A 16,177-nucleotide genomic window follows, 5' to 3' on the forward strand; every position below is an offset into this window, starting at 1 on the left:
ACTGGTATACGTTCGGAAGTTGGTGCCTATCGCAGGCGAGATGGTCCACTATCCAGTTTAGGTGTTCACAATTAGATTGAACCTCGTTTTAGGGAAGGATCACTGGCACTGAGATCTGTTTAGCAGGCTTCAGTGCCATGTCAGAGTAAAAAAATCAGCATCTAGTAGCTAAAAAGGGGGCAACAAGTTTGTGTGTGTGGGTGTATATGTGGAAGGGTAACTGCAACAAATGCCCAGTTCCCTATACACCACTTTTAAATGCTTATTGTTTGTTGTTCTCTGTACAGCAAGTTCTTAGACATAGGTGGTGTTTTAATACAATAAAACAAAAGTGAAGGTATTTCCTACCTACCACTACTTCCTCAGATAATGGAAGCTAGGAAACAATGTTTGCACGTCCAAAACTGTAATTTTAGACTGGCTAGAGCTACCTTTCCAAACAGATTTACTGCAGAAATTTGGATTGACAGGAGCATTTTTAAGAGTAACTGTTGAAGTCAAGGAAATGCTGGCAGAAGGCCTTCTTATAGAGAGTGTGGCAATATCAAGCTAGAAGATCAGTGGGTTAGCAGATGTGGCAAGCTTGTGGACTAGCCAAAGTTACATAGTACTGTGCCAAGCTCGTAGTCATAACCAGCATTTACAATGCAATGGTCTCGCCTTTGCAAAAGTTAGAGCTATTGGCATTGTAAATGACAATAGTCTTATTTATGTGTTGGTTTTGAAAACAGATAAATAAATGGCATTGTCATTTACAATGCCAATAGCTTAATCTCTCGCAAATGCGAGACCTATTGCATTTGCACCCACAACACACACACACACACACACAGCCACACACACACAGAGCCACACACACACAGAGCCACACACACACAGAGCCACACACACACAGAGCCACACACACAGAGCACCACACACACACACACACACACACACACACAGAGCCACACACACACAGAGCCACACACACACAGAGCCACACACACAGAGTGCCACACACACACACACAGAGCCACACACACACAGCCACACTCACATACACAGAGCCACACACACAGAGCCACACACACACACACACACAGAGACACACACACCAAAAAATAGAAATGTCGGAACCTTACATAAAATTTATGTTGTACTTCTTTAACAGACAGAGGTCAGAGCTGGATGTTTCTTTTGTGCATATTTTATATAGCACGAACTCGACCCGAAGGTATTTGAGAGCTTTACATGAGCACCGTATTTACATTACACATTCAGGCACGGGGAGATTAAGTGATGTGCCCAGAATCACAGGATGTGGACGTGACCTTGAGGCTCGAACCCTGGTTGCCAGCACCAGCGTCGAGCGTTTATGCCGACGGACCACAACCCCGCTCCTTTGCGTACAGTCACCTAAATGCTGGGAGGAGCTTTAGAGTGATGGTTGTTCTTTGAGTTTCTGTGTATCTCTTGGTTTCATTGCACTCGAGGAAATGTTATTCCTTTGGTGTTATGCACAAACATGTCAATTGACCTGCCACAGGCCTGGCTTTACTTCAAGCTTCAGAACCTGCTTGTGCTGCTAAATGGCAAAAATGACACATACCGTGGAATAAACTGACAATCGATCATCCGCTCGGCTCCGCTGGCTGCCCCAGTCAGTTTCATTCAGTAAATGCTCTGAAATGTGCTTTCCCTCTATCATTAATAGATCGAGTCCTTCGGCGTGTCTCGGCAAGCACTGGATCAAAATAAGCACATGCATCGACAAAAAGCATTTTTTGTAGTTATTTCTTAAAAACAATCAAAAAGTTAAACTATTAAGGCTATTAGGAAATGAGCAAAGGAGCAGGAAGCTACAGTACGGGAGCGAGTGCAACAGGAGAGAAGGATTACTTCAGAGAAACACTCCAGAGAGTAAATCACACAGTCACGTGTAAAGAATGTGTGTGAGAGAAACTGCAATGCATCAATGGCGTACAACTTGCAAGAAACACTGGTGGCTTAAAACGAAATGGACGAACATGCAACTGAATGGGGCTGTAGAAGAACAGGGCTGCCTGGAGGAGAAGCGCAGCATGATATTACAAATAAGGATGACACCCTGTAAGTACATGCCTGCTTAGTGGAGAAGTAATGTAGATTATGTAAACTCTCAAGCTCTCCTTGCTGATCCTGAAAATGCGCACGCCGCTGTTGTTGTTAACCCGGCACTCTGTATAATTTAACCAGCGCTCAGCCAACAAGAGTCCGACAGAAAACAAGCACTTGGCGCCCCTTCCCCTCTCCCTGTAAGTCCTGCCCAGAACTGACGAGTTGGCAATCAAACACGCCCCTGGAACTGATGAGCACAGCCCTTGAAATTGAAGTTAAAACATTTATAAAGCGCTCGTATACCAATCGGTTTCTTGGCGCGGAGGACGGACAGACCAGACAGGGCAGGGAGAGAGACCGCCTATTGGGAGAAGGCGCGTGAGAAGAGCTGGGTCTTGGGAGTGCTGTGAAAGATCGAGTAGGAGGCAGCTGTTCTGATACTCAAGGAAAGAGCATTCCATAAGACCGGGGCCAGGGTAGAGAACCTCATGCCGCCATGTTTTTTCTTCCTGAATCGGGGGACACATAAAAGGAGCTTGGAAGAGACCGCAGGTCCCAGCTAGGAACATAGGCTGTGATTTTAGAAGCTAGGAATGCTGGCCCGCTGCCTGCTAAGGCCTGAAGGATCAAACAGCCCATTTTGAAAAGGGAACGTTCAGATAGAGGTAGCCAGTTTAGGCATTTGAGAAGGGGGTAGCGTGGTGGTTTTTGGGCAGTTTAAAAATTAGGCGAGCGGCTTGATTCTGACTCAGTTGGAGACGTTGCAGCTCGTATGCGGGAACCCCAGCATACAGCGCATTGCCGTAGTCCAGGCGCGTAACAATCATGGCAAGTAGAATGATTTTCAAGGCTGCAGTGGAGAAAAAGCGAGAGATCTTGCGTATGACGCGAAGCTTGAGGAAACAAGACGATACCACAGCGCTTATAAGAGAATGCATAGAGAGGGCAGCGCTGACTCTTATCCCAAGAGTTTTAACGGAGATGGAGGGAGAGGGGGAGGGGCCCAAAGAGGGGGGCCAGAATATAGATGACTAGGGACTGGAGAGGCCGCCCGTGAGTACTAGCTCGGTCTTATTGGGGTTCAATTTAAGGTGATTAGAATTCATCCAGTCCCTGATGAAGAGCATTATAGATTGAAAGTTAAGAACAGAAGCGGGGTAGGGAGAAAGATTGAAAATGAGTTGGAGGTCATCGGCGTAATTAAACACCGTGACGTCCATAGACTGAAGGGCAGAAATGAGAGGAAAGATGTAAAGATTGAAGAGTAGAGGAGAAAGAGAGGATCCCTGGGGGACACCACAAGAAACCGAGCGGGAGGAAGCAGAGAAACCAGCCAACTGGACCGCCTGGTGGCGGTTTTCTAAGAATGAGGTGACCCATGCCAGGGCAGTTCCCCGAATGCCCGCGCCCCGACACGGTCGAGTAAGATGGAGTGGGCGACCGTGTCGAAAGCAGCGGACAGATCAAGGAGAACCAGGGCCTGAGGGGAATTGATGTCAGCCCCACCTCTATGCTAGTCCAGCACAGAGAGAACAACAGACTCTGTGGAATGAGCTGGACGGAAGCCCGCCTGGTGAGGATCTAGGTAAAGGGATTCCTCAATAAAGGAGCTAAGGCAGGTGGTGACATGGGACTCCAAGATCTTACCCAAAAAAGGGAGTAAGGAGATGGGGCGGAAATTGGAAAGGGAAGAGGGATCTGCTCCAGCCTTTTTCAAGACGGGAACAATAGTTGCCGACTTGAAAAAGTTGGGGACCGTTCCCTGTGAGAGAGAGTGTTGAGGAGGGTCAACGGGGGTTCAGGGCAAGCTAAGAAGACCTCTCTAAGTATGTGGGTGGGGCAGCTGTCGGAAGGAGAGCCCTTTGTTTCCCATTTGGACGTCTTCAGCGGGAGCACCTATGAACAAGTCAATAGGCCAGTTTTTTATTTTTTTTATTAGAACTCTGGGACTTGTAGTCTTAAATAACCCCGTATAACACTAGGTCAACAAGTCCCAGGACCTGGCCTGGAATTTCAGGCTGGACTATCTCCATTGGAGCAAGGGCAAGACTGATTTGGATTTGTCTCGGTCTGAACTGAGGTGGCATTTTGGACAAAAAAGGATGGATTGATGCGGCCCAGAGTGATTGCCAGTGGCTGAGATTAATTCATACATTCTATCCATCACTTTGTTTTTGATGCCAAAAGTTCATATTGACAGCCATGTTTCCATGTCACAGTCTACACTTGCTCCATTACACTCTACTTATCAAGGCTACTAAGGTGTCTTATTAGTGCCAAAATTGTACAAAGGGACAATAATAAGGATCATACTCGTCTGATGTTGTAATTATGCATGAATATGCATTAATTCAAGCAACTTTGTAATTCTGATTTGTCCTGTAGTTTATATGCACCTCTAACCGTGCAATTTGATCTGCTCCCTAAAGCTGATATAATTTAAACGTCTATTTCATATTCCCTCAGGGAATAGTAAAAAGCATTCAATAGACAGAATCTATCTGGGCAGTGTCCTTGTTCTGAACCAGAGGCGAGCGCCCACCCTCCCCACAAAGGGGAGGGTGGGAGCTCGATAGATGGATTTAAATAGCACAGACGAGGTGGAGCACGGATGTAAATAGACGCTGAAATAGATATTTAAGCTTGATGAAATAGAAGAACCATAATTGAGTTAGGTGTTGGATGGGTGGATTTGCATGTTAGATGGACAATTCAGTAGGTGGGTATATGTCTGGATGTGGTAAGTGGATGGGTGAATGGATAGAAGATGGAGCTCGCCAATGGATGGATGAAAGAGTCAGTTGGTGCATATAGTCAACAGGTGGATCCATGGAGCTGGCCAGTGGGTGGATGCATAGATTGAGTCAGCCCCATTGACTGGATGGATGGAGTCTGCTTGGCTCTTGGAATTACACGCTTTCTTTTTTTACATATTCTTGCTAAGATACTGAATTAAGCATTGTTTTGTTTGAAAACAATTAAAAAGTCGGAAGTAAAGCCTTTGTTTTTTTTTTCTTTGTGTCTGCGACATTAGCTACTTTGGTTATAGGAGTATTATAGAAAGCATTTTACTCACTTTAACTGCAGATCTGATTCAGTGTTTCCCTTTTTCTTTTTATTTAGGGCAATACTCACCTACTCGCGCATTGGAGGTCACATTAAGACGCTTGCGTTCTGTCTAGGCTCGCATTACTTGGCTGTAGCTTCAGATAATGGCACTGTGCAGCTTCTTGGCATAGAGTCTACCAAGCCTCCTAAATCTCCAAAAATCCACTCACTACAAAGCAGGTACAGTACACATGTATGATCTTTTTTCATCTTCTAACATCTTCACATACTAGAGTGCAAATCCTTTGCTATCCCTGGTCCCTTTGTGACTGACTGCAAATCATGGAACTCTCAGATTTTAAATGAGCAATTTTGGAAGTCTTTAGTCTCAGCAGGAGCAATAACGTAGACTTTGTGCATCCTCTTTTTACGGCATAAATTGGCAAAGATTGTAGGCTAGATAGACACTGCTAATCCTGTGACATCACCAACTTTCTGCTCTGCATCCATTGTTTCTACAGAGCACTTTTTAAATGTGTACATATGTGTATTTCCTCCTTTAAAAAATTAATATTCCTAGGTGCTATGACATACTCTAAAGAACTGGATAACTTAATGAGTTTGCCTTCATAACTGTTTCTAAAACCTATGGCCAAAATATTTGGAAAATGTGCTTCATTATGCATTATTAGGCTCCAGTTTCAAAGGTTTTCTAGTCAATGAGATTCTCCATTGAAACCTTCCCTTTCAAAGCCATTTTGAATCACTTTATTCACATGCAAACATAGCAGCTCCATTACCCAGGCACTTGCAGTGAAATTTCACCAGTGACCTGCAGTATCTTAAAATCCCATTTAGAACCCTTTCTCATAGACACATGCCTGCCCATAACCCATGGGCTATTCACAATCCTTAAATTGTAGTGAAGTTACACCAGTGGATGTACAGTACCTTAAATGCAGATATTCAAATCCATTGCAAGATTTGGGGAAGCGTTCCATCTAAGACCAGTGTATGAGAGGTATGTAACATTGAGGATTGATAGCTTGCATTTGTGGTAAAATAAAAATACATCTATGTGCAGGGTTTGAGCATGAACCATCCACGCAAATGTTTTTCTGTAATTCTTCTCTAACACCCATTGAAAGCATAAAACTGACCTGCAATAACTTATGAGAGTAGTCTTAACATTTCCACAACTGGTCATCAAACACACATTGCAACTGCTGTGGTACAGACACTGTCCGTAGAGGCCACATCACCCTGAGTTCTGTCTGTATCACCCGCATTGCTCTGGAGATGCTAGTCCGATCTCAGGTCCACAGCTATGGCTGACTCCAGATGCCACAGCAAAGGCCCTGGGGTTTCATGTGTGGGATCCCACCAGACAGCTTCAGTTCACAGCTATTGCAGAGACCCAGGGCCCAAGCAGCCTCCTAGTAAGCAGCGGGGCTTGCCTGCCCAATGGGAAGGGGATCAGTGTTCATACTTGCCAAAGTATAAGAATATGCTTCAGGTAGCACACAGCCTCAGAAATCACCAGAAACATATAGATGCACAGACCAATGTACAGACCAAAGGTGCATGTTATGTTGGCTGAGGAGATCGTGTGCACTTCTTTAATCATCCACCCTGTTCAGTGTTCACCCACGCCCCAATATTTGCTTCTCTTGAAGATATTTTAAAATATAAAAGGGTACGTGCCCATAACTATAAAAATCTTTTTAAATGTTGCATATTTGAGTTTCTAATTACTGAACTAACTGTAGCAATTGGAAACGATTTTAACAGTTATATCAAAAAGGGGGGAACAAAACCGGACAATTTTTCACGGGGTCCAATGTACATGTCCTTCGGTAGAAAACAACAACAAATTGTACAGAGTTCCCCTGATTAAGTCAACTATATCTAACCTCTCTCACGTAGAGTTTTGACCAGAAAGGTGAAGGTGCTACACCCTTTTGCGGAATTAAGGATACCTCACACAAGTCACCGGTTGGACGACCACTGTCATCCCACCCGATGATCGTACAGTGTCATCATTGGTGTTTCGCTCCTACGGCAGGCTGGCGATGCAATGCCTGTCGGGCACCCCTAGGTGCTGCACTTTGTCGGAGTTCTTTTATTCCTTAGCCAATGGGTGTGTGAGTGTGAGGGGCCTAGAAAAGGTGCAATAGTGAGCGTGAGTGAAGTTTAAAAAAAGTCAGTAGGGTCCATTAGGCGAAGCTTTAATGTTATGGCTCACTGCTTTGTTAAAAGAAAAATTGAGGGGTATAGAGGCGTGGTAATAATGGTGACCAAACCTCATTCAACCCTCAATCAAAGTGTGGTCGACATGTTTCTTGCCCCTACGGCAATTCGTCAGGACCAAAGTGCTCATATAATTGCTAACGATACCTCAATAATTGGAGGAATCGGATATACGACCTGGAGTATGTCGTGGGATCAACCCTCCATTGAAGCCCTCCCTGGGACAATGTCCCCTGGTCGGGGAGCCCACCGGCTGACCTGGTGGGGCCAGAACTATACGTAATTCACCTTAATTGTTTCTGGCATCAGGCATCTAGACACCTACCCCCACCACGTCGGTACCGTCACAGGACAGCCGGTCAGGAACGATTTTAACAGTACACAATTTCCTGAATTCTTAGTGACAGAATGCAGATTGGACTTAATCCAGATTCAAATTCATGACCTGCAGTTAACAACAGATGTCAGTGGCATGTGTTTAACACATTGAGCTATATTGCTGGCAGTAGGTTTCTGGTATATTTGTAGGTATTGCATACAAATCCCCACCATCGCTCTCCTTGAAATACAATCTTGCAATAACTGCAGTTTCCAAATAGGACTCAAAGTAATGATGGCAAGGTTGGCCACGTGTTCAGCTTTCCATATTAGTCAGGACCTACGATTGGTTAATCCAACTAATGACACGTGGAGGTTACAACATGCTAAATTCCTGTGGTTCTAAAACTGAGAAATAGTGATCATTAACTTAAACGCGTTACCATTTTTTGCTTTCTACTTTTCAGAAATTTGGACCCAAAGGAGGACGGCTGTGTGGTAGACATGCACCAGTTTAATTCAGCATCTCAGTCTGTATTGGCCTACGCAACAGTGAATGGATCCATTGTTGGCTGGGACATGAGATCTTCCAGTAATGCATGGACATTAAAGCATGATCTTCGATTAGGTCTCATAACGTCCTTTGCTGTAGATATTCGCCAGTGTTGGCTGTGTATTGGTAAGTTTTCCTTTGTAATTTCTCTTCATTCTTTTTATTGATGGATTGAAATGTATTACATTGTGGCCTGTGTTAGAAGACCTGTTTGACTAGCTAAGTGATGTAGAGGTAGGAACCTCCTGGGCACATGTAGGCAAGACTGTGGACACTTGACGTCTATGCGCTGTGTCCTCCTGATAAATATTTACATCAAAAGGAGGGAGCATGGAGAAAAATGGCGGTTTAGGAGTAGTCACTAGATGGTTTGACTATATCATAAAGTGATGAGCATTGTGGAGAAAAATAGTGAAAAATAAGTGGTTCTGTTGGGAGAGTGCAAGTCTACTATAAGTGGACAAAAGTTGCTGTTACATACCTTGTGAAGAAAGTAAGTAGCAGTGGAGGTAGATTGCGTTATGGGTGTGCTATTACACAAATCTACCACACTCTAAGGATTGTGCAACAATACAACCCATGTGTTAGGTCTGGTTATAAAGAGTTACATGGGAACATGCTTCATGTTTTGGTGAGGACAGATGCTCAAATGCTGAGGGAATTCAGCAAATATGTGGAAGATGTGGTTTTGACTTAGTATAGCAAAAGGCTTAGGAGAACAAATGGCATTGTTCAGTTTGTTGAGAGACAGTTGTTTTGGTGGCTTCACAGTCACACCTTTTACTGTGATCCCAGTCACAAGGTAGGCTAAACATTCAAATGTGACATTGAGTTGTACTGTTGTAATAAATGTCCAGGAGAACATCGGCTACCTTAAGATAATTCAGAGATAGAAATACAAGTAAGTGTATGTATGTGTCTGATGTTTTCGGTTATAAGTATCCATATCACAAGTAGTTAAATATAATGTTTAGATCCCAAACATGAACATCAGGTTTTGCTGATGGATAAAGTTAGTGCTCTGTGGTAATGGAATGTTTGATGACACAGTTTAATGCCTGACAGGTTGTTTTGACCAGATCATTGGGACGACGAAAACTTTAGTGGGTGTACCCTAAGAATGCAGTATGACTGTCTGTTTACAAGAAGCAGTGCCCAAAAAGCTAAGCGGAATGTGTAATGCGGCTGTAAGTTAGCTAGTAGAGGGTGCAGACTGGGCTACCAATAGTTACATCCTGGTTGATGATAATTCTTCATCGAATTGACAGTACTTGTACATCTATAACAATTGTTGGGTCTTTTGATCAGAGAAAAAAAAAAGACTGTCCATTGTATGCTGAGGATGGATTACAAGCAAGAGGGGGGGATTCTTAATTATGACTTCTGATTGTTATGGCCACTTGGCTATCCTTGACTTAAGAGCTGCCCTCGCTTGATCATTTTATTGCTTTCTGTTGCTTTATAGTTGTCCGTCCTTGACGTTATTGCAGGGCATCCTTTATAACATTTTGCTTAGCCCACTTAGCATATTGATGATATATCCTTGACATGGTGTGGCCCTTCTTGAGGTCATTCTGGCTAGCCCTGGTATAATACTGATCCATGTTTGACATATTGTGAGGATGAATTTTGCACAAGGTTTTGGGTGCACGTGAGGCATTCTATTTTAAAAAATTTTTTTTAAAGACCTTTATTGCATTTTTCCACAATACACAGCTTCCAGCCTACAACCCTTCGGGCCGGCCGCACATTACTTAATTTATGCATTGCTTCCTTGAGTACACAGCCCATAGCCGTCAACCCGGGGGTACGGCGGCGTAAAGTGCATGTGGTCCTGAGTCCAATGAGGATAGCTAAGGTCTGGTTTTTCTTTTAGAAGCCCTAAATCGGAGCATATTCCCAGACGTTTCGTAAATGTTGGCTAACAATCATAACAACCCCCCCCCCCCCTAATACGGTCACCAAGTAAAACAGTAAAGTCCACCGCTGTACCTATGAGGCAGCAACAGCGCCACACGCACAAGCACCTAGAATCACTGAGCCGTTGGCGTCCCTATGTCTCCTCTGCGCTGGTTTGCGTGGTGGGAGGAGGCTCGCAGATGCCTCCCCTGAAGTTGTTCCACTTGGTCCACACTTCCACCCACTTCCGGGGACACCCTCTAGCTACATACACGGTCTTTTCCTGCAGCATACACCAGTCCATGTCATTGCCCCAGTCTGCCCATTTTGGTGGGTTAGGGCTCCCCCATAGCCTAGCAATGTTTCTTTTTGCTACCGTTTGTCCGAGCGTTACCCAAAGGTTCCCTCTCGATGGCAGGTCCGTAGGCTCCCAGATATTGAGGAGACACCTCTTGGCCTCTAGGCGAATCTCCACCTCCCATACCTCCTGCATACACTGCACCACTCTTCTCCAGTAACGTTGTACCTTCGGGCAATCCCATAGTATATGGAAGAAGGTACCCGTGCCACCACAACCCCTCTTGCAGAGTCCAGTGTCGTCCCTCCCCATCAATTATAACCTTGTACATGAGATATATATTCTATGTAGTATCTTAAGTTGGATTAGTCGCAATCGGGCTGATATAGCGACGCGGTGAGGCCAGAGCATACGTGAGGCATTCTTGAACAATTGTGTGTTTTTTTAATATTTGTTTTAATCAATTTCTTTATTAACATTTTCTTTAATTCAATATTTATATAATTAACATTTGCAGGTATTGGAAGCAAATTCTTGATAACATTTTCATATAGAGGCATTGAGAATTGCAACAGCGATACATGATTCACAGTTTTGTACTTCTCAAATCCACCATTTCTCGGTTACCATCCCCTCCCCCCATCTCCGGCATCCTTCTATTCTGGTTGGGTGGCCAGTTGTGAAACTTCCATCTCGAGGCCATAATATTGTATCCACAGACTCCATATTTTTTGGAACTTTTTTGGGCATCCCCTGGCCGCATAGGTGTTCTTTTCTCCTGTCATATACATATCCATCTCCCTCTTCCATTCATCCAATGTAGGTCCCTGCGTCGACCCCCACTTACGTGCCAAATCTCTCTTGGCAACCACCAGGACAAGATTGGTTAGTAATAGCTTTGGCTTTGGGAGGTCTACTTCTGTATGAATGCCCAATACCACAAATTTGGGGTCTCTAGGTATATTATTGCCCATCACATTCTCCATCTCCATTCTCCATCTCAGTCAGTACATTCTCCCAATAAGCTTGTATCTCCCGACATTCCCATATTGTATGGAAAAAGGCCCCAGATTCCTCATTGCATCTGAGGCAATTAGGGGTTTCTGCCTTCCCTATTCTATGTAAGCGAGATCTTTATCACCTCTTCAAAGAAGCCTGGCTAATCCACTTAACTCTGACCAATCAGGACAGACCACTGGAAGGCTTAATCTGGGCTTACAAACAAGAAAGTCTTATAACTTCACCACTGCACCAACTATATGCAATTCTGCAAGGCTTTTTAAAACCGAGCTCTTTTGAATCCCTTCGCTGACTCTGTACCACCTCCGTAGCACAGAGATACCCCTTTGGGGGTGATTTGGGCGCTTAACAAGACACATAAATTAATAAATAACTTCTTGTATGTACATTTTAGGAGAAATTCAACAATATAACATTGTTGGATTTATTAATAGCATTCTAGGAAGTCTTTGAATGGCATGTTTAGCCGTTTCCCTTTAAGAGTTATTAGTTAATAACTTCTTGCTATGTTAACCTATGTGGCATGGGATTTGCAATGGGAAAAATGACCATTTGTCCAGCACCAGGGCTTATAAAAACATATTTTATAAGTACTCTACATATATCTACAGGACCCCCCACCCCAGGAACACCTAGGGGAGAAGTTCTGAATATGTAAAAATATTGCAGATCCTCCCTCCACAGTGCTCCTACCACCAACGTCGATTTTGAGCAGCACTTTATCACAATTTTGGGAGTGAAATATGCCATTTCACTTAACCCAGGGCATATAAAACTCATTTTATAAGTGACCTCCTTAAAAATACCTGATCCCCCACACCTGGGACACCTAGAGGATACCCTGCGGGTACCTAATATGCCCAAACATTGTAGGTCAACCATTTGTAAGTGCCCCTAACACCAAAGTCGAGTTTGGGCACAATTTACTTTTCAAAAGCAGCCCTGCAACACAGGGCTCCTTTTAAACTGAACCTCAGGCTTCAGCAGGGCACACATGCAAGGGCAGAAAAGGCAGCTGTCCTCTAAACTGCCATGCCCTATTATATACTATGGCCTTAGAGGGTAGGTCATGGCAATTACAGAGGTACCCCAATCCATTGTGTACCCTAGTGTATGTAGGTGTTTTGACTGTATTCTAAATATGTCTCTTTCAGCATAGCACTGGCACTGGGTCTGGTTAGGCAGAGCCCAGGGTCAGTCAGTGAGTTACCACCGGTACCAGTCAGCAAAAGGTTTGGGGCTGCCCAGGGCACAGGATGACTTTGCAACAACTATGGAATAATTCTACATGGATGTCACTGAATATAAATTTAGAAGAACTTGGATCTGGCCTTTGACATGGATGGGTAACAAAGCATACAGGTGTGTTGAAAGCGTCTCTAAAAAGCACTGTTTTAAGGTGTTTTCTAATTGGATGTAGTTCTTCCTTCAGAAATGCGGCCCAAGATCTTCGAGGATCCTCCTTCATGTTTAAGTCTTTTAGGTTTCTGTGGAAGTTGTTTGTGAGTTGGTGCGGTCTGGCCAGGTCTTTTCCGTGTATTGCCATTCTATAATGTGAGCCTTTGTCATACAAGGAGCTAGTACAGACTCTTGATACTCTTAGTGAAATGTGGGAAGTGAACGAGAGACAGAAGGACATTTTGTTGTCCAATATAATGTCCAGATTTTTTCAGTTGTCGCAGGGCAGGGTAGGGTGGGGGGGGCAATTACAGAGGCAAGAGGGAAGGAAGGATTAGATTAGAGTTAAGTTCATTGTTGAAGATGATGAATTTTAAGAAAGGTGCAAATTTGAACATATACTAAGGATTACTGGGTGATAGATTAAATCTAAACATGCACTAGCGAGTAATGGGGCAAAGTAAACATGGATGTAATGAGTTATGGTGCCAGTCATAATTATGGGCAAATTTGAACGTGGTAGTAATTGGTGGGTATTTTTTGCATGATAGTGCCTACTCCTGCATATTGGTTGCACTGGCATAATGGTTCTAAATCCACATATCTACTTGTGTAATGCGTGCACTGGTATAATATGGTCAATTCTTTATATTTATTGTGGGTGTTCTTGGCACCACAGTGCACAACCCTGGTGTATTATTGTATTGACATAATACTGGTGCTGTGTGCCATCTTATAATACTATTGCTACTGATGTCTGAGGCTTCAGCCGGCGCTATCTGACTGCATCCATCCATGTACATGCTCAGTTACTCATTCTTTCACCAATTCATCCTTCCACTGATTATTCATTTATGAACTCACCACTTACAGATTTATGCACTCAGTCACTTATTCATGTATCCTTGTATCCAACCAGCCATTGACTGATCACTTTCTAAATAAAAAAAAGCTCAAGTGAAGTATTTCGCCAATGAAATTGCCTTACCCAATAACAAACCTAGAGAGGTGTTCAATATAACCAAGATGTTTGTCAATCCTTCTTCCCTCACTCCGCCCCGGGAAGCTTCTAACAAACTTTGTTTGCATCACTCAGACTTCTTTGAGAGTAAGATCTTGGGCATTGTAGAGAATGTAAAAGCAACTGACTCTCATACCCACTTCGATGATTCTGAACTGGAGGGCCAGACCTCTCTTTCTGCTCGTAACATTGTCAAGTCTGTCCCGTTCGGAGAACAGCCTTCATCCACATCGCCCCATTACCCCCACTTATGGACAGAATTTAATCCCATCTCTTTGGAGAACTCTGAAAACGTTCTCAAAGCCTACAAGTCCGAATCCTTCTATGACCCCTACCCTCTCCAGATTCTAGCCGTCAATGCGGCAGCCATTATTCCCATTCCGAATTCCCTTCTAAATGATTATCTGCGTCAGGTCATTGTCCCAAGCCTCTGGAGAGTGGCTAGGCTAATGATTATATGCGTCAGGCCATTGTCCCAAGCCTCTGGAAAGTGCCCAGGCTAATTCCATTGTTAACAAGCATTTCCAATGCAATAGGTCTTGCATTAGTGAAACTTTGAGCAATTGGCGTTGCAAATGATGATGTTTGTTAGATATTTTTTGTCAAATAAATATCCTAGCTGTAGCATAAGTAAACAAGAGTTGCCATGTCATAGAGCTTTCATTTTTTAAAAACTTTAAGACTCGTTGCAGAGCGGCCAAGCTGCTATGCAACATGGATACAAAATATTGACATAGGCAATAGATCTTGTATAGACGAGACCTTTTGGCTTTCCCAATGCCTTTTTACCTTTTCCACTTTTCCCAGACTTTTTGGATGATTTTGTGAGGGCAAAAAGCACTAAACAATACGTAACATCTCAACATTGGGTGGTCGAATTTGCCCTGGATCCAGAGCACGAATCAATCCATCTCTTGAGTTTCCATGTAGGACTGGATGGCTGAGAAAAGCGCTGTGACTGGAATGCAAAGGACCCTGATTAAGTAGTTTGTGAACATAATTATCCTGTATGGACAGTAATGTACATGGAAAAATCTGATCTAGTTGTATGATTAATGTGTAACCAGGTGCCCGGGGTTCTCATTCCATCATCCTTACTGACACAAATTGTGTGATCCTCTGCAGCTAGTTTACATCTGGCTATCTCATATTGCTTCATTGTCAGATGTGTGATGCCCAAATCACCTTATACTGAAAGCCTTTGGGGGTCATCATTTTCCCTCATGCCTACAACAACTGAAGTGTAAAAGCAAAAATCACCCTTTCAGAACATCTATCATACACATGGAACAACTTGAACGCCCTATGCCACCGAATTGTGATCTGCTAAAAAGTGGGATCCTTTGATGCAGGTTAAACCACCCCAGATTTATTTGTCTCATTCCGTGATTATTATGTAAAAAGGACTTCAGCTATTCCGACGTTGGAACAAGGATCTAGTAGAGGCACTAAACCATTCCCCTCCAGTTTTAGAAAAGGATAATGAGGTAGCAACCTCACAGTTCAATGAGTGGATACAGAGGGCGGCCGATGGTGTCGCTCCAGAACAAACCGGAATGGCCAAAAGGCGCCCGCTGGTAACACCTTGGTATGGACCCAAACTTAAAGGGTTAAAAGTGGAGTGTAGAAGGTTTGAGCGTCTCTGGAGAGTAGAGTATAGCAAAAGTAGTAAAGAGGCCTACAATGGGGCCCTGAAGCTGTACAAAGAGGCCATTTTAGAAGCCAAAAGGGCATATTTTACAGATAAAATTCAAGCGGCAGGAAATTCGGCCAGAGAACTTTTTAAATCGGTTACTTTTATATAAGGGTGGGCGGCCAGCTACGCTCCGTGCACGGAGTGCACGGAGTGCCGTCTCCAACGCATTTTGCGTAGCGGGCGTAGCTAGGCGGCACTACGCGCGCTCCGCAGACGGTGCGTAGCCAGCCGCCACCCGCCTCCCTCCCGCCCTCCCTAAATACATAAATAAAAGTATGAAAAGCTATTAAAAACACTTACCTTGTCTGCCGCGTCCCCGGGGCTCCCTCTCGCCGTCCCGCGATTCTCGCCGCCCTTTCGGATCCTAATGCGCATGCGCGGGCGGCCGCGCATGCGCATTTCTCATGAGGAATGCGCATGCGCGGCCGCTCGCGCATGCGCATTAGTATCCGGGTCGGTGGTGGCGCGAATTGCGGGACGGCGAGAGGGAGCCCCGGGGACGCGGCAGACAAGGTAAGTGTTTTTAATAGCTTTTCATACTTTTATTTATGTATTTAGGGAGGGCGGGAGGGAGGCGGGCGGCGCGGAGTGGGGCTA

General features: G+C 44.2%; 1 protein-coding gene across 1 annotated transcript in view; it reads left to right on the forward strand.

The window, feature by feature from the left end:
• PIK3R4 (phosphoinositide-3-kinase regulatory subunit 4) overlaps positions 1-16,177 on the forward strand; it is a 195,447-nt gene that overhangs the window by 96,380 nt on the left and 82,890 nt on the right. The window contains exons 14-15 of the mRNA XM_078663885.1: positions 5,203-5,367; positions 8,163-8,374. Coding sequence (XP_078520011.1) covers positions 5,203-5,367; positions 8,163-8,374 — 377 coding nt within the window. The remainder of the gene's footprint in view (positions 1-5,202; positions 5,368-8,162; positions 8,375-16,177) is intronic.

Source organism: Lissotriton helveticus, chromosome 10 (assembly GCF_964261635.1).
Source record: "Lissotriton helveticus chromosome 10, aLisHel1.1, whole genome shotgun sequence".
NCBI lineage: Eukaryota > Metazoa > Chordata > Amphibia > Caudata > Salamandridae > Lissotriton > Lissotriton helveticus.